This window comes from Semicossyphus pulcher, unplaced genomic scaffold, assembly GCF_022749685.1.
Source record: "Semicossyphus pulcher isolate SPU_LCO1_2020_fin unplaced genomic scaffold, fSemPul1.0.p SCAF_5, whole genome shotgun sequence".
In the NCBI taxonomy this organism is placed as follows: domain Eukaryota; kingdom Metazoa; phylum Chordata; class Actinopteri; order Labriformes; family Labridae; genus Semicossyphus; species Semicossyphus pulcher.
The window spans coordinates 4487084-4512890 of NW_027211726.1; the positions used below are offsets into that span (position 1 = coordinate 4487084).

General features: G+C 44.9%; 1 protein-coding gene across 1 annotated transcript in view; it reads left to right on the forward strand.

Moving 5' to 3' along the window:
* Positions 1 to 25561, forward strand: part of cacng7a (calcium channel, voltage-dependent, gamma subunit 7a) — a 34934-nt gene extending 9373 nt beyond the window's left edge. The window contains exons 2-6 of the mRNA XM_069681752.1: positions 6511 to 6706; positions 9055 to 9141; positions 12162 to 12302; positions 20764 to 20909; positions 24978 to 25561. Of these exons, the coding sequence (XP_069537853.1) occupies positions 6511 to 6706; positions 9055 to 9141; positions 12162 to 12302; positions 20764 to 20909; positions 24978 to 25496 (1089 nt within the window). The 3' untranslated portion in view covers positions 25497 to 25561. The remainder of the gene's footprint in view (positions 1 to 6510; positions 6707 to 9054; positions 9142 to 12161; positions 12303 to 20763; positions 20910 to 24977) is intronic.
* Positions 25562 to 25807: the final 246 nt, after the last annotated feature.

Here is a 25807-nt window from a genome sequence, read left to right on the forward strand (position 1 = left end):
AAATGTACGCATTGATCGGGTCGCAGGCTCGAGGCCGCAGATAATCACAGCGGCGATGATATTCAGAACAACATCACGACCTCGAGTGTGATATTGCTTTTATACAACAGTTACAGAAGCAGAAAATAGTAGTAAAAAGTCACAATCAACAACAGATTATTTTTCTTTCCACCAACTGAACTACTTCCACAACTTAACTGAAACTGAACTTTTGTTGCCAAGCAACCCAAACATTCTCCTGCACCGTGTGTCTGCAGGTGACCACAGATCAGCTGTGTTTATCATGTTCATTTATCTGTTTGTTTTAATGTATCATCAACCAGTGAAGTCAGAGTCTGCTGTGTGATTCAGAGGAACCAGCTTCATTAATGTAGACATACTCGGCCTGCTGTGATGGTCATTAACAGTATTCAGAACACCCGGCTGAGGCGGAGGGATACACACAGTGAGAAGTTCCAGTGATGTTGTTCTCTGTATCGCCATCGTGGGTTCCCTCCAGGTACTCCGGCTCCGTGGTATGGATAGTGGATGGATGGAGGTCTCGATTTCCTTGGGTGTTAGTTGTGGCGTATAGAAAATGGTCGTAGAATACAGGCGATGATTACGGTGGAAGAATGTCAAAATATGATGGAATTAACAACCAGATGTTACATCGCTTCTTCACACATGGAGAATAGATATTCTTCTTAACAGACAAAGTTTGTCTTTCACTGTCCATGTTGGAAATAATTATATATTACTGATGATTTGAAGAGAATGTAACATTAATTTCAAGTCTGCAGTGGAACATAAGCTGTGTTTGCAAGCTAATTTTATCAATAATGATGTCATGAAATAACAGACAATTAATCCATCCATCATCTATACTGCTTTTCCTGTTCAGGGTCACGGGGGGCTGGAGTCGGGAGGTGGGGTTACACCTGGACTGATCACCAGTCAATCACAGGGCTGACACATAGGTTCACTGGTGACTCTAAAATTGCTTGCAGGTGTGAAAGTCTCTAAGGAGCATGTGTTTGGACTGTGGGAGGAAGCCGGAGTACCTGGAGGGAGCCCACGCATGCACGGGGTCTGACTCTTTTTCCTGCGTCGATCAGAAGCACTCAACTTGTATCTACCAACAAAATGCCTGTTCTTCCTTTATCTTCTTTAATAACATTAACCTTTGACAGACTGTACTATATGCATTTATAGGTACTATATGTAAATATGGCATATACAGTATATGCTTTGGGAAGGCCGTTAGCTGAAGAGGTAAAATGAGGACGTTACAACCTGTGAATGTGTTCCACAGTTTAAAGCCTGAAACATTTCAACTGTGGAAGAAGTAGATCCAAACAAAATAACCACCTTCATCCAGGAAGTGCCCTCCTGTAAGTCTAAACTCTTTTTACTTGGTGTTAGTGGAGAGGAGCAGCATGAATGAAGCCATCTGAAGCCCACAGAGTGAGACGGTCCTCAGAGTCCCGCAGGTACTCCGCTCTGTCTCCTCCGCTCTGTGGAGGATGGATTTGTGTGTTTTGACTCAGCAGCTCTGAGCGTCGGCCTGCCTCTCACGTTGAGCCTGACATTTCCAGCTCGAAGACTGATGCTTATTTACACGAGCTGGAGCGCAAATCACCTCCGTCTTATTCACGGGATGTCACTTTCTGACGGCTCGGAAAGGGTCGGACGTCTTTCAGTGTCTTCATGTGACTCTGCAGAGAGGAGAAAGTCACCGCACTCCGACTGTCCTGTTTGTTTCTACCGTTTACAGCAGAAAGTTAAAGCTTAAGTTTTGATATATTTGGGGGATTTATTGAGTTGTAGTCCCTGCTTTAAAATGTATGAGCTGCCCGAACACAAACACATTCGCCCTTCTTGACATTTAAATATTTATAGCTCATCCACAAGTTCAAGCATTAGACTTTAAAGCTACATGGTTCCAGTTCAAGGTCGCAAAAGAAAGCTTAACTCTTTTCTAAGAGGGATCAGGCCTCCTCAGGATGTGTTTTCATGCCTTTCTTCTAGTGTATTGTTTTCCTTTACAGCCTCGTGCACACACGAGTGTTTACACCCTCACACGCCCGACGTGCCTGTTGTTCTCTCTGCAGGGAACCTCGATCGGCTGGGTTCACACGAGGCGAGAGGTGTTTCACCATATCAAACATTTGTACGGTGTGACTCATGTCTGAGTAAGCGAATCCTCCGCAGAATGTGCTCTGCAGCGTTTTGCTTGAGTGATGAGGTCACTCCTCGTCCTCACGCTGCTGCCTGACTGAGACTTTGCCTCTTATCTGTTCGCTTCTCATCTCGCCGACTGAGTTCAGTTTGTTCTGTTATCGGCTTTATGTCGCTCCCTCCACATTTAACCTTTAAAGAAGCACCTAAGCTATTAGTTCAACCATAAATGTCCTCTTAAACAGGTAACGGTGATCTCACTCCTGTGTCTTCAAAAAAATGACTGTACTCAACCCATGTTCTTCAAGTTACTACTGTACGATGCATGTCTAATACATCATATTTCACGTAACCTCGGTTATCCTAGGACATTAACATGACCAGTTTATGTACCAAATATATCTTAAGAAGAAGATAAAGAGTGGGTATTATGCTGTTTCACATGTTAAGACCTACTGTATATAATGTTACAACGTTGGATGTCCAGACTACACGTGGGTGAAGTTTCAGATCTGTAGGTGAAAGTATGTTGGAGTAAGTTTTTTTATACACGCTGCACTTTGAGAAGTCTCAGCAGGAGAGCTGGCCAATCAGAATCAGGCTTGTAGGGGCGGGGTTTGTTACAGGGACAGAGCTGGCTGAGTTGTCTTAGGCAGAGGCTGTATGAGGACCTGCACAGAGCACCTGAGAAACATGAGGATTTTTTTAAAACTGTAAATTATGCTAAACTACCCCCCCCCCCAACTGTTTAAAGAAGACACAGAGGAGGTTTCAGAGAGGTTGAACCCATACATGTAGGAGCACAGATGATTTTAGCACGTGAATACTTTGAAAAATTATCCTCCTTAAACTTTGAAATATTTGTTAAACAGCAACTGGTTTGTTTCTTTACAAATGATGCTTCACACTTTCTCTGACTGTGACTCTACAGCCCAGTTCAGATCAACGCAACAAAACACTTTTAGAATGTTGCAGAGGAAATTGCAAAAGATTTGACTTGTCAAATCTCCAAAATGGAGTTTTAGAATGGAATGATGTAGCGGTTTCATGTCAGCCAATCAGGAAACAGCATAAGTTGGCGTAGGCACCCTGTCTCTGCCGCTGCAGTAGCCAAAGACGGCTCCAGATCCTCTCTTTCCAAACTCTCTGTCTTCGACATTTATTAATCGATATTACAGCTAACACTGTGAGCATGTCACTGTCATCTACTTTTTATAGTAGTAACAGAAATCCAGCTAGATAATTCATGTAACCTGGGCCTAATACTAACGTTATACAGTATTAACGCAGAAGTAGTGGGGTATGTCAGCTGCGTCTGTGTGCGTTCCGTTGCTTTGATGTGAACGGCCCAGTTTTAGAACGTTTACGATCCGATGTCGAGGGATTCTTTTGGCAGGTGCAGCCAGTCTCGTTGCGAATCATTGATCCGAATTGAGCTTAACGCTGAGTTAAGTTCATGTTAACCTGCTGCTCTGCCTGGATTCATTAGAATTGAAGTCAACAAACTTTTTTAACCTCTGTAGAGTCTGGAAACATTCTGGACAAAATGCCCAAATTTGCAGCTGAGGTGACGTGATACTGAAACTGTGTGCTGTCTTGAGCTCATACAGGGTTAAGGTGAACTCTGTAATTAGTGTCTTTATGTCTTATTTATTAAAAGATAAAAAACTAAGCTGTATTTCTAAAATCATACAGAAACTGCAGCAAAACAAAGTGCTTTCCAAATGTGCTTATGAAGTCACATCAACAAACTTTACTGTAACATAATCACAGCTCAAGACGACACATTGACATGCACTGACGTCCCATCTGTCGTAAAAGAAGCTTGAACGTAAATATCTCAAACTGTTTGTGTCTCAGTAAATCATGTTACACAGCGCTGCGGACTATTTGTGTTTTATAGATGCACGTTGAGCCCACGGCATGTTTCATTAAACTGTATGAGCACGGTCCAACTGCAGCTTTAATTAATAGTTCCCATTACGGCCGCAGGGATGTGAGCTGCTCGGTTCCTGACACTGTAAAGGAAATATGTTGTGTATGTAACACACAAAAAGGATGCTTTGAGAGAAGAGGGTTTGTTGCTTGTTTTCGTCCAGCCGTGTGTTTGCACAGAGCCGAGCTGCATTCTGTGTTTACAGTTTGGGGCCTGCGCTGTTTCACGCCTGTTTCACACCGCAGCAGGGTGAATGTGACCTCCATTTTGACTGCACGGATGAGGCGCTGTGTGTGTGTTTTTGAGTGTGTGTGAGTAAAAAAGAGGATGTTTTTTTTTAGTGTGTCAACAGCTGAAATGATGCACGACAGAGGCAGCGTTTCTGCCACCTAGTGAGCATCAGCTTGCACTGCAGGGACGCCTGGTGACTGCTCTCACCTGCAGGGAACCAGCAGAGGCTGCAAGGTGGTCACCAGCAGTCATTATCTCTGTAGTTTAAAATGAACAAATGGAGATTTAAAACATGTTATCACCACACCAGACTTCATTCATAATTTGGCCGATTTAAGGAAAATCAGTTTTACTGCTGAACACTTGTCAAAGCCTCGTTTTAGATGTTTCTTTTGTTCCTGCTGAATCGTTTTGTGTTTCTGTCTCTGGATTAAAATCATAACAAGACACTTTTCATTTTTAAAGATCCGTACGGTTGTTGGAAAAACAAGACTGATCATTTATTGATGCCTGCACCTCGATGATTCTGCTCTCAGGGCTCTGGCCCCTTTTTGCGCCCTAGGCGTGTTTTTATATTGCATGCCCGTGTGCAACACAGCTATCCAGAAGAGACCTGATCATTCGATTTGATATTGCAATAAAGATCAATCCAGCTGAATGTGTTAGGATAAGAGGACAGTGACCCCAGTAAGGAGGGAATGTTTTTTATAAGAAGCTCTATTTTGATGCAATTTTATGCACTCTTCAAATTTTCTCTTTTTTTAGTAAGTATTGAAAATTAAAAATGTTTTATCATTTAACATTTATTGACTAGAAATGGAAAAATGTGTTCAAATTCACGAGTAACTTTGATATTAAAAACGTCTTTCTTCATTCATAACCTTTTTCAGAGTTGCATTGTAGTGATGCACCTCTCATCCTCTGCTACTCTCTCTCCATCACACGCTGCTGTCTCTCTTCCCCTCCCTGTCTATTATATGCTGTCTGTCTGCCTGTATCACATGAGTGATAAAACGAGTAGGGCGAGCTAATAAACAACTGAACGAACATTATATGTACGTCGAAAGAACAGTCCTTCCCCTCCTCTCTAGTAAAGAGTATTTCCACTTGGACCTGAACACATCTCTCCTCTCCTCTCTTCTAACTTGTGTCGGGAAGTGCAGTGAGTGATTGGTTGAGAAAGTAAGAGGGCGAGCGGTGTCGGTTAATGCCATCGGAGCAGAGAGACAGGTTGGGGGTGAAGGTGTCGATCTTGCAGCAGGCTTGAATTTAACATCGGGGCTACGTTCAAAACGTTTGAGGCTCAAACCCCCCAGAACGTGGTGCCAGAAGGAGACCGCCTGTATCGCCTGTGCCTGGAGCCGGCCCTGCATCTACCTTTGTCTCCTGAAGGGAAAATACCCGTGCGTTCATTAGACAGCTGAGTTGGCTCATTTGCTCAATGTTGCTATCATGTGAGGATTCACCTCTCACTGCTGATGCTCAGACCCTCCCTCGCCTCCGTTGTCTCTGCTTCTGCGCTGTGCATCCTTTGCTTCCTGTGTATCTGCATCATTCTTTAGCTCACAAACTTCCTGCTGAATGTTGGGATTTAGCTCACTCGCTTTGAAACGAGGAATCCTACGTGCATCACTTATCATCTCATTGCCTCCTTCTCTGCTTAATTTAATCTATTTTATCTCCAAGCGACTGAACTTTTTATGGTTTGGTGAAAGTTTTCGATGAACTCGATTATTTTGTAGATAATGGAGGAAATCTGAGTGAGATTAAAACATGAAAACGGTGCACTCCGTCCGAGCTTGTCCTCCTCTCATCTCCTCCCTCCTTTCATCTCCTCTCCTGGCCGATATTACATCCATATTTAACAGCTGAAGTCGATGAAAGTCAGGAAAGATTTAAATCAGAGGCTCCTCGCTCTCGTCTGAGTATCTCCCTGATGGGCTTGTGCATATTTAAAACTGTAAAAGTCAATAAATTAAATCAATCTTTCTCTGTCCGCTCATCACCAGCTGTTTCTCTCATCTTCACATGCCTTCTGATTTTAAACTCTCTGTCGCTCTGAGTTCTTCCTCTTCTCCGCGGTCCCTTTACCCTCCCTTGTTTGCTCACTTAAGATCAACTGAATAAAAAATGGTTCTCTCAGTTCCCGTCTTAGAGTCTGACTCTTTCCTGTCTCCCCACAGATGAGTTCGTTCAGTACGCGGGCTCTGACGCTGCTCTCGTCGGTCTTCGGGGCGTGCGGGTTGCTGTTGGTCGGCGTCGCCGTGTCGACAGATTACTGGCTGCTGATGGAGGAGGGGATCATCCTGCAGCAGAACCAGACCACGGAGGTGAAGATGGCGCTGCACTCGGGCCTGTGGAGGGTCTGCTTTGTGGCAGGTGGGAAACACTTTTTATGTTTATATCCGCTGATGATGTTTAAAGTAATTATATGTTGATTTATCTTCATTCTTCAGGTACTACTGCAAGTCGGTTTGCATCTTAAATTATTTGACTTTCATTCCGGTAACGAAGCATTTTTGAACGTTCTCATTCAGATTGTTTATTGTTTATTTAATCTACAAGTTAAACACTTGTTTCAAGGCCCAAAAAGATAACTGCTGCATTCCCTTGCAGAGGTTGCTTCTGCACAAAGCTTGACCTGCTCATCATCCCAACAAAACCATCTTCACACAAGCTGTCAAAAAAAAAGAGTCAGAAAAAGGAGCTTTCATGTTATCTTTGCACGGTCAAGTCATAGACTGTATTAATAATGGAAGTAGCCACCGTGACGTCACGTAAATGAAACCGAAATATGGCCACCGCCATGTTGGTTTACTGGAGCCTGAAGTGACTGAATTCGGATGAGAGGGTGGAGCTTGAGAGGAGCGAGGGGCTTGCAAACGCCAGTGGCTGATCCATTAACTCGTAACTTTCTCTGGAGATTCAGTTTGTGACGGTGTCTGACTGCAGGTGTTTATTCATCAGACTAAAGAAGTAGCTGACTCGCCGCTCGCTCGCCTGGTGAGATGGCGACGGGTGAACGGCCGCTGTAATCTCTCCGGGGAAAAGCCAACAACTCCTGACTCCTATTTTCTGCCCGACAATGAAATAAATGTTTGATAAACACTGAACAGGCTAACAAGCAGCTAAAGCGAGCACAGTATACCTGCTACTTACTGCTAAAAATATATCAATACAATAACACTAGCATTTAACTCACCGAAAAGCTGGAGCTCAGACTTTGTGCAAGACCATAAAGTTCCATAAATCCCACATGAGAGGCAGATTATTTTCCTCTAAAGGCTCCAACAACACAAGCAGGTGAAGTTAGGCTCAGTGACTGTGTGTCTGTGTTGACGTCTAGCAGACAGCCAGCAGGATCCACCTGTCACTCAAGTGACCCCGCCCCTATGGGGCTTAAAATATTAAAATGAGTGTGTTATAAAACTGTTATCATGAACAATAAAATCAGCTATTTATAACAAAACCGTTGTTTGTACCAGGCTGTAAACATGTTTATTCCTGCTGCAAAAATGGGAATTTTCCCATCTGCTGTAATGTAATTTCTCTTTTCTGGAGCCTCTAGTGGCCACCCGAGGAACTGCAGTTTTTTGCACTTCCGCACTGGCTTCATTTTTCATTTTTTGCAGCTTGGGTCAAATAATCACAATCATAAAACCGGCAAAGAGAAGGTCTCATATCGTTCCATCTTTTATCGGTTGCTGTAATCGGTTTATCTTTAACTTGGTGCCAAAAACCAAACGCTGTTTTAACAGAACGGACTTGTTGCCCTGACCCTAACATCACGTCTAATGTTGGATGATTTAAAGCCAAATATCATGTTTAATTCCAACCTTTTTACATCCTTAATAGAGTGCACATATAAGATAAGAGAGGCAGTGTCTCCATGGTGGTACAACAGAAACAAAGGACCACGTTCACTCGTGCATGCAGGGCGACACCGCAGATACAAATAAGCGTCCTTATTGCTGCTTCTGTCTCCGTGTCTCGGGTCACTGTGGTGTTGCTCTGGGGAGGCGGCCATGTTTGTGTTTCCCTGTTGTCTGACGCCTAGTACAAAAGGTCAGAGGAGGAAACGCTGGTGGCATTTGGAACAGCCGCGTGTGTGTGTGTGCGCGTGTGTGTGTCAGAGAGAGTGAGGGTGTGTGGGTGGGAGAAAGACGAGGGGGCGAAAGAAATCGTGTCTTTCTTTGTGTGTGTATCATTTTGTTGACATATTTTTGTGAATATATACATTTTATTATTACGTGTGTGTGTGTGTGTGTGTGTGTGTGTGTGTGTGTGTGTGTGTGTGTGTGTGTGTCCTCTGTCTCTGTGCCCACTCTCTGAGGTTAATCATGGTGTCTGCATTCAGCTCCTCTCTCTGAGCTCACACCGTGTTTCCTCCTGAGCCCTCTGACCTCCATCTGTCTCTACCTCTAATTCACTTTTGCTCCCTCCTCCATTTTCGGCCTCTCTGTTTCTCTCTTTTCCTCCTCTTTCAGGGTCTCTCCGTCCTCCCACACCTCTGTTTACCTCTGTAAATCCATTTGTCGTCTCTGTCGCTGAGTCTCAGTCTGCCCTTCACTGTTTTCTAACCTCTTGTTTGTGTTTATTCTGCTTTTCTCTCCATATGAAAATATTTCCATATCACATAAATAAGACTGGAACACCTCCCACTCCTCTCTCTGTTCGTCTCTCTTCGCTCGTTGTTTCTCACTCTGTTCCCTTTCCTCCTCTCTCAGGACCGGAGAAGGGCAGATGTGTGGCGTCAGAGTATTTCACCGAGCCAGAGATCGAGATCACAACAGAGAACACGGCCAACATACTCAGTAAGTCACAAGCCAACATGCATACACAAGTTACATATTTTACTGTTGTCATCATTTTGTTTCGTTGGACAGAAAAAGATTAAAAGAAGTTTAATAGATTTAAGATAAACCTTTCAAAGTTTACTCTGGAATAATAAGAAAAGATAACTTCTTATGTCACCTCCAGTGAATCAGCACGTTCAGCACAAACTGGAATAAATCCAACTGGCAAAAGTTCAGCTCAAAGCGCTGCATTGTGTAGGGTCGGGTTTCCCAACCCACGGGCCGCAGACCGGTACCGGGCCGTAGGTCGTTTAGGACCGGGCCACGAAACCCAACGGTGTCCGTGACATTCCAAACATACGCAGAACCGTCACATGGGCTGTGTGAAGTCTCAACCGCACAGGGCCTCGCACCTCTAAAGACACTTCAGTAGTCCCCAGACAGACAGAGCGCACCGCACTGCCTTTTCTGCTGTTGTTAAGGCAACCACCGAATCATTAGCTGTCACTAACCTAAACGTTATATTGTAAACCGACAGAAGGCCCGCCTCTCCTTTCATCCGATTGGACCATGAGAAAAAACGGCCATGACGTCGGGCACTTTTCTGCTTTGAGTTGAGGTTTTTAACTCGAGGCGCTCGGAGCGTTTCCTCAAAAACGCGAGGCGCACAGAGCGGACAAACGCGAGGCGCTCTGCAACGCATAAGCAGCTCGCAAAAAGCCCCCAGCTGCTGAAACGCGTTGTGTCTGATCAGGCCCTAAGAGGTTATTTCACGTGGGCACATTTCCAGGTAGATTGCGATTTATAAAGGGACATTGCGTGCACACTCTTTTATAAATTATTCCCCTGGTGTCACAGTGAGTGGCTGTGGCACAGCGGAAGAATCGGTTGGCGGTTCGATCCTGCAGCCTACATGTCGAAGCGTCACTGGGCAAGACACTGAACCCCAAATTACTCCGACATAACCATCGATGTATTAATGAGCATAGAGCCGGATTGGAGTTCAGCACTTTGCATTGTAGCCTCTGCCAGTAGTGATGAATGTGAGTGTGAGCGGGTGTAAATGTGCTCTGAGTGGTCTAAAAACTACATTACTTTACTTTTCTGACAGTTTATTTTTCCTCCCAACATTAAACACAAAAGTCTGTACTTTCGACTTCTTACATTCTCAAACAGGCTCGTTACTTTAGTTTTACTGCATGTGATTATGGGATATATTTATTTTGTCTCTGCACGCCGCCGTCCCAACACCAAGACTGATTTCAAAGCTGTAAAAAATGATCCAGGTGCTCGTTTGGGACCTCAGTTCGGTTCAGTCTTTATTATTCTGTCTGAAAAACCAGACAGTGTCCAGATAAGAGACGAAGAAAACTGTCCAAGTGTGACGAGGACTTTTTTTTTTTCTCGAGTTATCAAAAGAGGTATCGTGTATTTCTGAAGTTAAAAAAACTGGTGTTGTTACAACTCCAGAACAAAGTTAATGTTCATTATTGGCAGGATATAGTTTTATTTTATTTTAAGCTAGAACGTTTAAGTTGAATCGTCTTTGAATTATTATTATCATTATTATTATTATTGTGAGGTTTCATTAGCTGTGCACAGAAGTGGTCGGTAAAACGTCCTTCAGAGGAAAACTTTAAGGACATTTCAGAGCCTGTACTTTCTTACTTTTACTCAAGTAAAGGAGTCGAATCAGTTCTTCTACTTTTAAGTCTTTTTTTACACAAGTATCTGTACTTCTACTTAAGTATCGAATGGATGTCCTGTAAAAGTTTCCATGAAATAGTTGTTTACCAGGTGACGTCACCGATATGCAGATTTATAGTTTTTTAGGTATTAATAGTTTGTTTCTATTTTCCAAAGGGGGAAAAGATGACTCATCCTGCACTTGAGGGCCTGTATGAGTTTTGTGTACTAACTTTTTCTCTAATGTTGCACTTTCTGGTTATTGTCCTCCTCAGCCTCGTTTCTACAGGAAACATTTAGCAGAATCAGGGCGCTGGTTTAGCTCAGCGGTGAAACTGGCAGAGGCTACAGTCCTCGATGCCCCACTCCCTCTCCCCTGTTTCCAACACTGTCCACTGTCCTGGCTATCAATAAAGGCGTAAAAGACCATCAGACAGCGCTCTGCTAGCCGGCTAACGGGAACCTTTAAATTCCCACCTCGGTGGAAGAAACACGTAGTGGAACTGCTTTTTCTTAAACCTTTCAAAGTCTCATCCTGAAGAGTTAATATAAATCTTTGCTGTCCAGTAAAAATCTAAACATTTGTACGTCCTCAAACATTTCGAATGAATGTTCATAACAATGCTGAAACCAGGGCAGCTTCTCCTCAGGTTAGTAACATGTAAACACCAAAGATGCCCTTTGAAACAGAAGACATCACCGTCTCTTATATCTAATGTATAAAACAAGAATTCAAATAAACAGTCAGATTGATTTAAGCTTCTTGTCAAAGATAACCAGAAGTCCCATGAAGACTCATGTTTGTATAAAGAGCTCCGTGTTTGAACACGTTTTTGTAATGAATCTGAAGAGCTGTGTTCAGCTCCCCACAGGTCTGATCGTCTGTGAGCTGTTTAAATGATTGAACATGTTGACTCTGTGAACCGGCTTCAAAGTGTCTCCCTGCGACAGTTTGTTCTGTCGCTTTGAAGTGAAGCTCTCACTGTAGTCAGTGACACCGCGGGGGAGGACATTTGGTCCTTTTAATGTCTGATAAATGTCCTCAGGTACACACACACACACACACAGGAGTCACAGCAGTGTGGTGTTACTGTGGGGCGGTTTACTGAATAAAACATACACCCCCTCAACACGACCTGGGAGCTGAAGAAACGACGAGAGGTTGAACATTTACAGTAAAGTTTTCTCAAAGTTTTCTCAAAGTTTTATTTAATTAAAGTAAACGATTGAAGGGTCGAACTGTTAAAACTATAATTAATAGGATTTTAGACCAGCCTCTTTATTCATGAACTGTGTGATTTTTAATCTCTGTCCTTCTCTCTCCCTCTCCCATAATCCTCTCTGTCCTCCAGAAATGGTCCGGACAGCCACTCCCTTCCCCATGGTCTCCCTGCTCTTCGTCTTCACCGCCTTCGTCATCAGCAACATCGGACACATCCGGCCGCAGCGCACCATCCTCGCCTTCGTGTCCGGGATCTTCTTCATACTGTCAGGTACGGTGCGCGCAGAGAGCGGTCCTCCCCGGGCCCTGCACACACAGAGTCGTCCTCATGCAGACTTTGTTTTTCTCGCAGAAACGAGGTTTGCAAACATTCAAACACCCCGAATGTGTTCCTTAAATCCTGGTGTTGCAGCTTCAGACTCCGGGCTCCTCTCGTCACGGTTTGTCTCCATATTTACTCTGCTGTGTGTTCGTCATTCAGAGCAGCCTGAGAGACAATCTCAGCACACAGCTCTCACAGAGTCTGCGGGTGGAGGGTCTGCGGAGGACAAACATATTCTCTAGGAACACAAAATACGCCATGCTCTGAGTATTTATGCCAGGAGTCAAAGCAGGTGAGCTCCATCTTACTAACGGGGCAGATGAAGCTCCTGAGAGGAATATTCCTCCCGCTGCTCGTCTCTAAGGTTTATGATGAAGTGATTAAACCCGACCGTGAACTCTCCTCGGCTGCTCTCGGGTCACTCTTCTTTCATCACTCGCAGGCTTTTTCACAGCGATGGTGGAGACTTAAAACTCGTCTCGTTACTGCAGATAAAGAAGCTTCAGGAACAGTGTTATATCAGAGATTTGAGAACAGCTGAGGCTGCAGCTTCTGCTTTTATTTTTTCACCTTCCTGTCCTCAGACTGTTTGAAAATCCGTTTTCTTTTACGTTCTGCAGAAGCACAAACAGTTTGGAGCTGTGCAGCTTCTCTGCTGGTGGTCTGTGAGTAAAGGATATATGTGTTCAAGTACAAACAGACAGCATCATGATGACACGTTATTTCAACAATATGTGTGCAGAGCAGTGTTGTCGTACTCGAGCCCAGGACTCGGACTATTCCGACTCAAGTCCTGATTTCCAGGCCTCGTGACTCGACTTGGATTTGAGCACTGATGACTGTGGATGGGTACCGAAGCCCGGTACTAAACGGGCCCCGGGGCTGAATTATGAAATACCACAGTATTCATACTTCCAACGTTATCGGTTCTGCTTTCGGTACTGGAGAAATATAGAAAAAGTTTCCTGTTTATCATTGCTACAAAAACATTATCTTGCACATTTAATCTCAGCAACCGTTTCTAATCTGCAATAAGATTAAGACGTTCGTCTGTGATGCATATTCCCAATCCAGAAGAGAGATCTCTCTGTGGCGGAGCCTGTGTGCGAGAGGCGGGTGCAGCTCTCTCTCACACACGCTACAGCGCGCACACACACACGAGATCCTGCTCGCGACGATAGCGGAGAGAACTAAACGTTTAAAAGTGACGTTCGACTTCACCGATGTCAATGATGCTCGTTGCCACACTTCTCACAGGACGCTGTTACTCAGCAACCTTAGTACTCACCTGTACATGTGAGGAAGCGGGTTAATTGATAAGCCCCGCCCACTACCAGCCAGCCACATTAGTTTTATATTTCCATCATCACAACATTGGAGTCTATAATAGTGATCTGTTCTAAACATTGCTGTTTCTGTTGCTGTGAATAATTGTTTATTTTACGTCTTTTGTTTTTTCTCTTAAAAAAGAATTGATAAGAATACCGGATCGTTAAGCTGTATCGATAAGAGTAGTAGTAAAATCTTAACGATACCCATCCCTACTGATGACTCGCGCTTGGACTTTGACTCGAGCATTGACTGCATTCAGACTTGGAAGATGGAGTGGCTGACTCTGACTTATTTACTGGTAGGGACTGTTTTATATTTGTTCGTTCTTTCGTTCAGCAGCAGCTCCTGGCAGGATGCCTAAAGAGCTGCGCCACAAGTCGTGCGTTTTGCCTTTGAAGAATTTCCTTCGAATGCACACGGGAGCTGTGCAACATGTGCGATATGCAAAAGAACCATCGAGGAGACGACAAAGACCTGTGTGAAAATGTCAGACTCCTCCCTCACCTGTCGGCTTAAGTATGTTAGAAAGCAGTCGAGCAGGAGAGGAGCAGCGAGCCCTGTTAGAAGTCAACATTCTTCAAGGTTAATGATAAAGAGACGGCTCAGCGGAGGGGAGGCTCTGCAGCTCTCCTCTCCCTCTCCCAGCTGACAGCATGTCAGACCTCACCTTGTTCCTGCTGCTGGCTCAACAGAGGAGGGATTTAAATCCAAATAATTGCTTCCTGCCGTCGAGGCTGCAGGACGGGAGAGACTTCACGTTTCGCTGCAGGCTTGTGGTAAAAAGACGGAGACGAGGAGTTTGGTTTTTCTTGTGATTTAGGGCTGGTTTTCATGGTTCTGTGACTCCCAATGATGGGGAATCTTAGAGCTAAAGTACAGCTTGTTTGACCCTTTCATGTTTCAACCCAGTACTGCCCCGATACCAACAGCCAGCTCCATGAAGACAGAGGGGGAGAAACGTCCACAGAGAGCTGACCTCAAACCCATCCAGCCCCTCTGGGATGAACTGGAACGCAGATTTTCTGCCTAAAATCAGAGTTTGACCTCGCTGATGCTGCTGTGGCTGAACGGGAACAAATCTGGTGCAAAGCCTGAAACAGAAAGGGCAGAGGACGTTACAGGGGCAGATAAAAGCACAGGAATTCAGACTGATACAGTCATGTGTGGATGTAATGTTTAGGTGTCCATACTTTGGTCCTTTGGTAGTTTATGAAATCTAGTTGTGCACATGCAAGAGAGATATATTTTTTTAATTGCCTGCAGATATTTAAATTATTTTTGCAGGGTTAGAGTCTTGGTTTCAAAAGGGGCCTGTAAACTTAAAATTATCTATAAAATAAGTTACGTGACGTTAGTTATGTTAGCAAGTTAGTCGGCTCGCTACCTGTTGCTAGGCGATAGTAGCGGCACTTTGTGATGCAAGGGTGAGGGCGGGAACAGCTGGTGACGCAAACAGGAAATCCTCCGTAGAGGTTCGGCCTCAGCAACTACACAGGCTGCGAATGACTCATCCTCCGTAGACCGCGTCCTTCGAAGAAAGCAGCCCCAGAATTGACACAGCTAACTTCACCGATTTTCAGTGCTTATGTTCAAATTTCGTTTAGCAAGAGTTTCTGAAATCTGTGTGACTTTAAAGGCCTGGTGACCTTTGAGTTCAGCGAAGAAACCAAAGAAAAGTTCCTCCCTCCGACCAGAAGTCCCTCCTGTAATCCGTCTTCCTGTTTCGTCCAGGCTTAACATTTAGTTAGACAAAGTCCTGTCACGTTGCTGACAGAGCTGTGAATCTGCCTGTTTGTGTAATTGTCCTGTTGGGAAGGAGAGTGCTGCAGCCAGCAGGGTGACATCACTTCCTCGTGTCACTGCAGGACAGCGGGCTGACGTTTGTGCTCGGTTACCTCGAGGAAGGGTCACGCGTTCAGCTGAGGAGGTGGATGTCGGAGTTTTTGGGACCTTGTTAGTCTCTCTCTCCTCTCTCTCTCTCTCTCTCGCTCTCTCTCGCTCTCTCTCTCTCTCTCTGAGCAGACAGGATGACATCACCTTCCTATTTCATCCTTTTTTTTTCTGCATGACGGCGCTTTAGCTCACAGATGCTGGCTTAGCATGGTGGACTGCTGACTGGACAGACGTGACAACCATGATGTCATGTCAGGTCGCCGAGCCAGGGTGGAGGAAACACAAGATTGTGTTTACATACAATGAGTCACATAGATGATCCTAAAGTAATGTAACAGGAGATCAATGTGCGTGTGCACTGAAGGAGTGAAGAAAAAAGATTTCCACTCGGGTAATGATAAAGTATGTCTTCTTCTTCTCCTTCTCCTTCTTCTTCTTCTTCTCCTTTTTCTTCTTCTTCATCTCCTTTTTCTTCTCCTTTTTCTTCATCTTTGTCTCCTTCGTCTCCTTCTTTTTCTTCTTCTTCTTCTCCTTTTTCTTCTTCTTCTTCTTCTTCTCCTTTTTCTTCTTCTTCGTCTCCTTTTTCTTCTCCTTTTTCTTCATCTTTGTCTCCTTCGTCTCCTTCTTCTTCTTCTCCTTTTTCTTCTTCTTCGTCTCCTTTTTCTTCTCCTTTTTCTTCTTCTTTGTCTCCTTCGTCTCCTTCTTCTTCTTCTTCTTCTTCTTCTCCTTCTTCTTCGTCTCCTCCTTCTTCTCCTTTTTCTTCTTCTTTGTCTCCTTCGTCTCCTTCTTCTTCTCCTTTTTCTTTTTCTTCGTCTTCTTCGTCTCCTCCTTTTTCTTCTTCGTCTCCTTCTTTTTATTCCTCTCCTTTTCTTCTTCTTCTTCTCCTTTTTCTGCTTCTGCTTCTTCTTCTCCTTTTTCTTTGATACAAATATCGGTATGGAATAGGGACCCTTTTTTGAACAGGTGAATTGTATTTTTGAGAAAACATTTCTTTATTTATTCATAGGTGACTTTAATTGCTGTTTGAAACCTACCAAACTTAAAGGTGTAACTTTGCAAAAACCTGCAAAGACGAGAGAAGATTTTTCTTTTAAAGAGAAAATAAAGCGATTTCAGAAAGCAGAATAAACCAGATTTCTTGTTTCTCTAACTTTAGGAAGTGATTTCAACAAACAGAATTTCTCTGCAGCACGAGAAGAATAAAAACCTGTTTCCTGTCACAGAGTTTTCTCTGTGATAGTTCGTCGCACAAAGAGCCCAGAAATCGATGATTGCCACTTTCACCTCGGAGACAACAAAATGACAACTCTGAGGATGGATTTTTTCTTCTTCTTGTTTACCATAAAAGAGTTTTTTTTCCACAGACAGCGCTGCAATTATTTCCGACACAGCAGGCGGGAAAACACAGAAATCTGTGCTGCTTTGGAACGACGGCACAAACTGCACTCTTTGTCTGCTCCGTGTGTCACTGTGTGTCACTGTGTGTGTGTACTTTGTGATCAAAGCTGCCCATCAGTCACAGCCCGAGGTTACATCACGGCGTCTGCATGTGGACCAGCTGTTTCTCCTGCCTGTCCTTCCTACACTAACTCCTCTCCCCAAGTTCTGCTCCTTTTTCTCCTCTCTGGTGCTTTCCCCCTCTTCCTCTGTGAGCGTGTGTGTGTGTGTGCGTGTGTGTGGTTGCACGTGAATGCGCATGTGGCACACTGGACTAACTCCATGAGGCTGTGCTTCTGATGAGAATTCAGCCTCAACACTGCCATCTGATGGCCAGCATGGGGAATTACAACAAGACTACAATGGAAATTACAATAAAATTCAACCTGTCTCCGATTTTAAAGCACAGGCAAAGACAAATAAAGAAGAAGGATTTGATATTTGGACAAAAATCGTCTTGTGATTAATATTCCTTCCGTGCTTCCTGCTTTGTTTCCTGAAGACTTCTTAACTCGCAGGACGTGTTTGTTTCATCACTTTTATCCCGCAGCCTCCCGCTGCCTCCTGCACCACTTTGTTTCTCCTCTTTTGATCAGTCCTGTTTAACACAGATGCTTCAGCCTCACCGCTGATCAGGTATTTCCAATCAGGACCAGATGGTGCTCTGCTAATCAGCTTTCAGATGAAGGTTCTCTGTTTGTTGAAACAGCAGTCACATTTTATACGATCCTTGAACATTTGTGCGTATATATATGTTTATAAAATCTTCCATCCGTTTCCTTCTCACAGTGAAAGCAGATTCCTGTCAGCTTCCTGACTGAATAAAGAGTTTGCTCCAAAGTCCAGCTCAGTCGGATGGGGAATGTTTTGTTCGTCTGAATCTGCTCCGAAGTCGTCGGCAACTTCGGCTGCGTCTTCCATTCGGTCACAGACGTGTTCACTGTTTTGTCTCTGAACACCTCGATGCATCTTTAATGCCGTTTTCAAAGTCGTTATTTTCCTGTCCATCTAGATTTCAGTTGGTTTTGATGTTGGGAAGGACACAGCCGATGATGCAAATAAATCAATTCCATTCAAATGGATTAAAGCGAAAGGAAAGAGTCTGTTTGGAAAATGAAAAGAAGAGAAAGTACAGATTTGTAATATATGGAGAAAAACAAATACACAAGTAAAGTACAATTATATGAAAACCCGGACCAACCGGAAAAGTACAGTAAAGAAGTTTTACTCTCCACCTCTGTTCGGTGCACATCCTACAAGAGCTCCAGAAGCCAGGTAGTTTTCGAGGCCCTGAAGCAGCTGTTCAGACTGTTAGAAGCTGAGTAACTGAAATTATTTGTAGTGTCATGATTTTCTTTTACTGCAGACTTTGTCAAAGACCTTGTGCATGGACTATAGATGTTCTCATCCCTCTCCTCACAGGAGAGGAGTTGTAGCTATAGGCATAGAAGTATAGGAGACTTACAGCCTTTGGACACTTTACCAAACAATAAACTGTGAGTCATAAGATGGTGTATAAGAACAGCCAGCAGTGTGTCTTTCTAGGTTCCAGGTTGACGGGACCTGATGACAATGTTTTATCGATCTATTATAGAGTCTGTGCTCACCGTCTCTTTAATCTGCTGCTATCAGTCTCTCAAGGTCAGACACACAGACGTACTCTATAAGGTGGTTAAAGTCTGCAGCAGAATAACTGCGCAGGAAAATCTGCAGGGCGTTTATAACAAACGGTTTTATACGAGGGCAGAATCTGTCCTTTACATCTACAGTCTCTGTTAAACTTTCACTATGCAACACTAATGCGCTTTTATACCCATCGCTATCACCTCCCAAACTCTGGACGTAAGAGAGAGAGCTATTTTCACACGTTTTAAACTTCTGTTTTTTTTACTTTTTGGGTATTTTTCTGCCCCGTCTTTTAAGTTTGCATTCATCCCAATGCTGCTGCTGCTGCATACACAATGTCCCCACTGGGAACAAATAACGACTGATTGATTACTTCAGCATTTCTTGACGTTCCCTTCTTCTAACAACTCTGTAACATTGGCTACTGGAAAAGGTGATAAATGATATATTCACTGTCTATCCAAAGTCGCTCTTACTGTCAGTTCATTGTCGAGAGCTGCAGACGATGAGGAAAAGTTTGCACTGGAAAAGGCTTTACCGCATCAAATTGAAAAGTAATCCATCCATCCATCATCTGTAGAGCTTATCCTGTTCAGGGTCGCAGGGAGGCTGGAGCCTATCCCAGCTGTCACTGGGCGAGAGGCGGGGTTACACCTGGACTGATCACCTGTCAATCACAGGGCTGACGCACAGAGACAGACACCCTGTCACACTCACATGCAACTTCAGAGACACCAATAGACCTAACGAGCATGTTTCTGGACTTTGGGAGGAAGCCAGGGTACCCGGAGGGAACCCACGCATGCACGAGGAGAACATGTAAACACGACGTCCAAACCGGGATTCGAACCACCGTGCAGCCCTGAAAAATAATTTGTAGTAAAAACAAAAGAAATAGTCTTTAAGTTTGAACAAGAGGAACCACAAGCGGTGCAGGCTGAGAAATCTCATGTCCAACATGTCGCGTCTCTGCAGCTCTGACATGTAGCCACAGTTTTTAAGGAGGAGCACATCTGCTCTGCAGGACCTCTGCAGCTCCCTGACGCAGAGGACTAAATCCAGTGTTACGTGGTTTTAGATGAAAGTCCGTGTAGGATAGTGTCTATGAATTCATTACCGCAGTAAGAAAACGCTTTGCTGATATTTCTTTAGATAACAGAGTTATAAGGGGATTTATAGGGGAAGAGGAGGGTGCTTCATCGCTGTGTTTAGTGTGTCAGAGTTTCACTGCTGGAGGATTTTGGAGGTCAGCTGCAGTGGTTAGTCTGTCGACAGGGGAGGAAGCACAGTAACACTCCTAATCATGGTTCAGCCTGTGTGTGTGTGTGTGTGTGTGTGTGTGTGTGTGTGTGTGTGTGTGTGTGTGTGTGTGTGTGTGTGTGTGTGTGTGTGTGTGTGTGTGTGTGTGTGAGTGTGTGTGAGTGTGTGTGTGTGTGTGTGTGTGTGTGCGCTCACAGGACAGTAAGGATTTGTTTACTTTAGTGTGTATTTGCATTTATGTGCGTGTTGTGCTCCAATTTTTTCTTTGTGTGTGTGACTGTTTATCTCTCCGCTGCAGCACCGCCTGTTGTTGGGTTTTTCTCAGTCTATTAACGGTACAACGAGGACACGTTATCATTAGCTATTCCAGCTACAGGGCGCACACACACACACACACACACACACACACTCTCACATTATACAAAGAGACTAAAGCCCCATTCAAATAGGATTGGTATTACTGGGTAACAAGGGTAATGCAACATTAGCCTTGTACCTCCTGCTCTTTTAGTGATTTGCAGCTTTTGGAGCTGTTGAACGTTTAAGAGGGATGCAACAAACTTCGCAAACTTCTCCTGATGTCTGCCTGATTGTGTCTTTAGCATCAAATGTCAGTAAATGTACCTAAATCAACCTACTGACATACTTTTCATCAACTAATATTGAAGCGGGGATGATAATCTGGCTGCCTGCAAGTGGAAATATCAGAAAGAACATCGAGGTGTTCCTCAGGGTTTGCGGCCCACTGCAGGATCAGCACCATGGATAGAGATTCTCTCCTTTTCCTAGTGGTAGAGGTGAATGTTTGAAGTAATAACGATATGAATCCTACATGAGTGTGTGTGTGTTTTTGTGTGTGCAGGCCTGAGTCTGGTGGTCGGCCTGGTCTTGTACATCTCCAGCATCAATGACGAGGTGATGAATCGACCCAGAGAACCGGAGCAGTTCTTCCACTATCACTACGGCTGGTCCTTCGCCTTCGCCGCCTCCTCCTTCCTGCTTAAAGAGGTAATCAAAGAGCAGCACACACTCAAACACACACATGTTGTCATGCATGGACAATTGGGTGTACTGCACGCACATGTGGAGACACACACTGAGCAGCTAACAGTGACGCTAACATGTACTGAAGCTTAACATTTACTAGCACTGTGTTACTGGCTAAAGAGTTAACCTGCACAGACAAGCTCGTACACGTTGTGAGGGCTTCCTAGTTATAACTCAGCTACAGAACAAACCTTATTCTAACCTGAACTTAAAACCAAGAGTGAACCCTCGAACAGTCCTTTGAAGGTCTGTCTGACTCCTGACAGGATTAAACAAATGTTGCTATATGAGCTTTAGCTTAAAGATCTGATGTCTTTCTGCAGTTTGGCATGTCTTACACTGTATTTGAAACATGCTGTCTCTCTCTCTGTCTCTATCAGAGTTGCTTTTCATTTTAACTTCAAGACGGTTTGTCAGCCACATTTTCCCAGATCTTCTGTCCTTTCCCAGCTATTGTCTGGCTAACCCATAGACTGTTCGGGGAGGATTCTTTGTTTCCAAAGTGAAGCCAATACCTTCTCCTCACTTGATTTATTACCTCTTTTTCTAATGAGATTACATTCTAAATCTTCCTCAGTACAGCACGATGTTCTTGTTGTACATCGTGAAACCATGAAGAGTAAAATTTATGATAAAGCAGGGTCTTTTTTATTAGGCATGGCAACTACAAGTTGCTACAACTGCAACCTTTCATCAGGAAGTAGGCGTAGCAATGTGTATCCACCCTCTAGTCCAAATATGGTCACTTCCTGCTCCTGAAAAACAAGTAAGCACAGCTAGACTGCAGAACGGGAGGCCTCATAACCACCATAGTCCACAAACAAATAGATGAAGTCAAGATGGACACTTCCATTGGTAGTGTGGCTCATATATTCATTGTATCCAGAGTTTGAATGCATAAGGAGTGTGCATTTATCTTAAAGGGGGGGTATTATGCTAATTTCAAGCTTCATATTTCACACCGACAGTCCGTTTGTTTGGTCCGAACCAAAGACCAAATTGTTACAAAGTTGCATTTTGCCTCGAGTTTGGTTTGTGTTCACACGGCAGCTTTCACCAGCGGACCAAAAGATTTGATGCCCGAGGAAGCTGCTCTCTGATTGGTCAGAATGTCCACGTGGGTAAACGGAGAGAGAGAGCTCACAGCTCGATCAGTTCCACTCTCCTTTAGTTTGTCACTGAACAGTTTGAACACTTCCGTGTTCTCGTGCGTCTCCACAAGCATTTGTGAAATTGTTTGGTCAGCCCATATTTCTATTTCCTCGTCGCTCCCCCACGTCTGTCCTCTACTCATCTCGCTGCCTGGCTGTCTCTGCCAGTGTCAGCACCCATTACCCACAATGCACTGTGTTTTTGTTTGCCTCCTGTGTTTGGTCCTAATTTAAGTCTGTTTATGTTCGCACCAGAAACTGGATCGTGGGCTGAGACCCATCTTTTCTAGCGGACCATGATCTGGTTGTTTGGTCCGTACCAGAGTTTGATTCCAGCGCTCACACCAACCTAGCTCTCTCCCTTTAAGAAACCCCACCCCTACAAGCCAGCTTTCTTCTGATTGGCCAGCTCTCCAAAGTCTGCTGATGTCACAAAGTGCAGCGTGTAGAAAAAACTGTGTGAAACCTGGCATTTACAGCAGCCTGAGCTGAGAAGCCCGGGGATTACTCCGACATACTTTCACCTCCAGATCTGAAACTTCACCCACGTTTAGTCTGGACATCCAACATTGCAACATTATGTCCTAACATATGAAACAGTGTAATACCTCCTCTTTACGTATATTGTAGTGTGTTTTTTCTGCATGTTTCTCTCAGAAGGATGATGTGATTTTTAGAGCTCCTCTCAGTGAGGGACAGTGTCCTCACTATCAAGATAGCTGTTAACAGAAACACACACGCAAATTGTTTGGAATCCGTGTTGAATGTCGACCAACCTCCGCTTAGCTGAACACACTCACACACGCACAAATTGCTTGTAGCTTTCTGAAAGGCAGACTTACTTAGCTAAACACACACACACACACACACACACACACACACACACACACACACACACAGTGAAAAAGTGCCTGCGTAGGAGCCCGTCATCCTGCCTGCATCAATATTCATAAATGTTAATAGCTGGAATACTTGAGGGCAGCAGCTCTGTCGCAGCACAGCTTCATCAGAATATTCCTCGCAGGGGGCGAGAGAGGAGCCTCCTCCTATCCTTCACTCCTCTTCTTTCCTCCTGCTTTCTTATTTCTCTCTCCATGTCCTCCTCTCTTATCTTGTCGCTTCTTTTTCTCTCGTATCATCCATTCTTTAATCCTCTGTCGTCCCCTCCCCACTCTTTTCTTCTCTTGTCTTCTGTGCTCTCTCTCATTCCCTCTCCTCTCGCCTCTTCTTTCTCTTTTTCTCTCATCATCTCTCTCCTTCCCGGACTGCTCTTTTTTATTGCCTTGTGTCCTCCTCCTTTTCCCCCTAAAATATTATCTACTCTCCTTTTTTCTTTCCATTTCTAACACGTTCATTTCTGTCCTTATCCTTTCCTTTCTTGTCTTGTCTCATCTCTTCCCTCGTGTCCTCTTCACCCTCATTGTGTTTCCTTTCTTTTCCCCTTTCCTGACTTGTCCTCTCTTATCTCCTCCCTTACTTCCTCCCCCCTTTTCTATGTATTTATAATCTTCTTATCTGCTCTTAAGCTGTGAAAGTTGTTTCTTTTTCACTCACACTTTCTCTCCCTCCCTCTGCTCACGCACACAGACGGTAATCCACAGAAACACATTCATCAGCATGCTCAAGTTTAAAGGCGGTTGTAGCGATGATGTTGTGAATGAATAGTGAATGAGCTGTGAATGCTGAGCGGATGCCCGGGTGAAAACATGAATACATTTTTCGATCGTGTCTCGTTCCACCAGGGAGCGCTGAGCCTTTTTGTCAACTCTCTGCAAAATGACTGTGAATTAATTTAATTTCCTTCCTCCTGATGGCGTCGTGTCGCAGTGAAGGGAGGAGGATGAAGCTGATGTTTTATAAAAGCGTTTCCATCATGCTGAAAATTCACATTTTGATTCCCCGGGGTTACACAGATGTTCAGGTGTTATGGATGGAAATAGACGCTCGCAGCACTTTGTGATGCATTTATCAGTCTGTTATATCTGCTGGGTTTGCATGATAAACATTATGGGGCTGCTCATTGCAATACACTGAAATACGATAAATAATAAGTGCAGCAGAATACGTTCAAACTAAAACATACAATGCATACCTGAGCCATGCATTCACACCAACCATCAGATGAAGCATCAGCCAGCTGTCCTCTAGTTTCAGTTTTGTGGATTCTGAAAAGAAGAGCCCCCTTGACTTCATCCATTTGTTTGTGGACTACAGTTATTATGAAGCCTCCAGTTCTGCATTTAGGCCGTGCTTTCTTGTTTAACTGAAGCCAAAAGATATTTGGAGAAGAGGGTGGACACACTGCTGCAGAAGTTACTTTGAAATCACAGACAGCCAGGCCCTGGAGTTTACATGTTATATTGGCTGTTTTATCCGAATGGGATATTATTAAGTGGACTTGCATACAACCAGCCTCACGGTTCGGATGAAGTGGGCCTTTCTCCCCCTGCATGCACGAGTTCCCTCCGGGTACTCCGGCTTCCTCCCACAGTCCAAAGACATGCTCGTTAGGTTCATTGGTGACTCTTAAGTTGCCCGTAGGTGTGAATGTGAGCGTGAAAGGTTGTCTGTCTGTGTTTCAGCCCTGTGATTAGTCCAGGTGTAGCCCCGCCTCTCGCCTAATGAGAGCTGGGATAGGCTCAAGCCCCTCCATGACCCTGAACAGGATAAACGGTTTAGGCTGGTCATGAGAAAGACTGCAGGTTTAAGGCTCTTCTGCTTTGGCTTCACTTTGGAAACAAGGAGGATACGTCACTTCTGTTGTCTATGATCCACACCGAGCCTTGATGTGCCATGCTGCATCTAGGGTGTAAAAAACTGGTCTGGTTGAGGAATCTAGAAATACAGACTGTATATTTTTGTATGCATCTTGTTGCAGGGTGCAGGCGTGATGTCCGTCTACCTCTTCATGAAGCGTTACGCTGAGGAGGAGCTCTACAGGCCTCACCCCGCCCTCTACCGCCCCCGCATGTCCGACTGCAGCGACTACAGCGGCCAGTTCCTGCATCCAGACTCCTGGCCTCCACCGCAGCGGGGCCGCAGCGCCTCCGAGGTCTCCTCTGACATCTCCATCCAGCTCAACCAGACTCCACCTCCGCAGCCCCCACCAAAAGGGGGCAGCGGCTCCCAGCAGACGCCCTCCTCCTCAGGGCCTTCATCGGCGGCCAGCTACCAGCTCCAGCCAGCCTCCTCCTCCTCCACCTCCTCCTCTTACCCACACCCTCTCCACATGGCCACCTCCACCCTAACCAGATCATCCCACGCCCACGCCCACGCTCAGCAACACCCCCACCCGAGCGGGCCCCCACCCCAGTCCATGCCCATGGCGGCGCCGCCCTCAGCCGTGCCTCCTCCTCGCTACCACACACACATGCGAATGAGCGCCTCGCCATGCTAGGCTCCATACGCAGGGTAAGGGAGGGAAAACACAACTGGGGGGGGGGGTTAGATTGGCAGGACATCACAAACACACACACACAGACACAGATCCTCGACGTGTGGGAGGAGGGATCAAAACGAGGAGCAGGGAGGAGAGAAAAGAGGGGAGCGGGGCAGGAGAAGCAGGTGGGCGGAGGGATGACTCACTGTTGATGCCGAGCACGAGACGAAGAACAACACTTAACCAAACTTTTAACACGCCGGGAGGGAACATGGGAGGGGAGGGGAGGGGAAGGAAGGGGAGGGGAGGGGAAGGGAGGGGGACTCGAG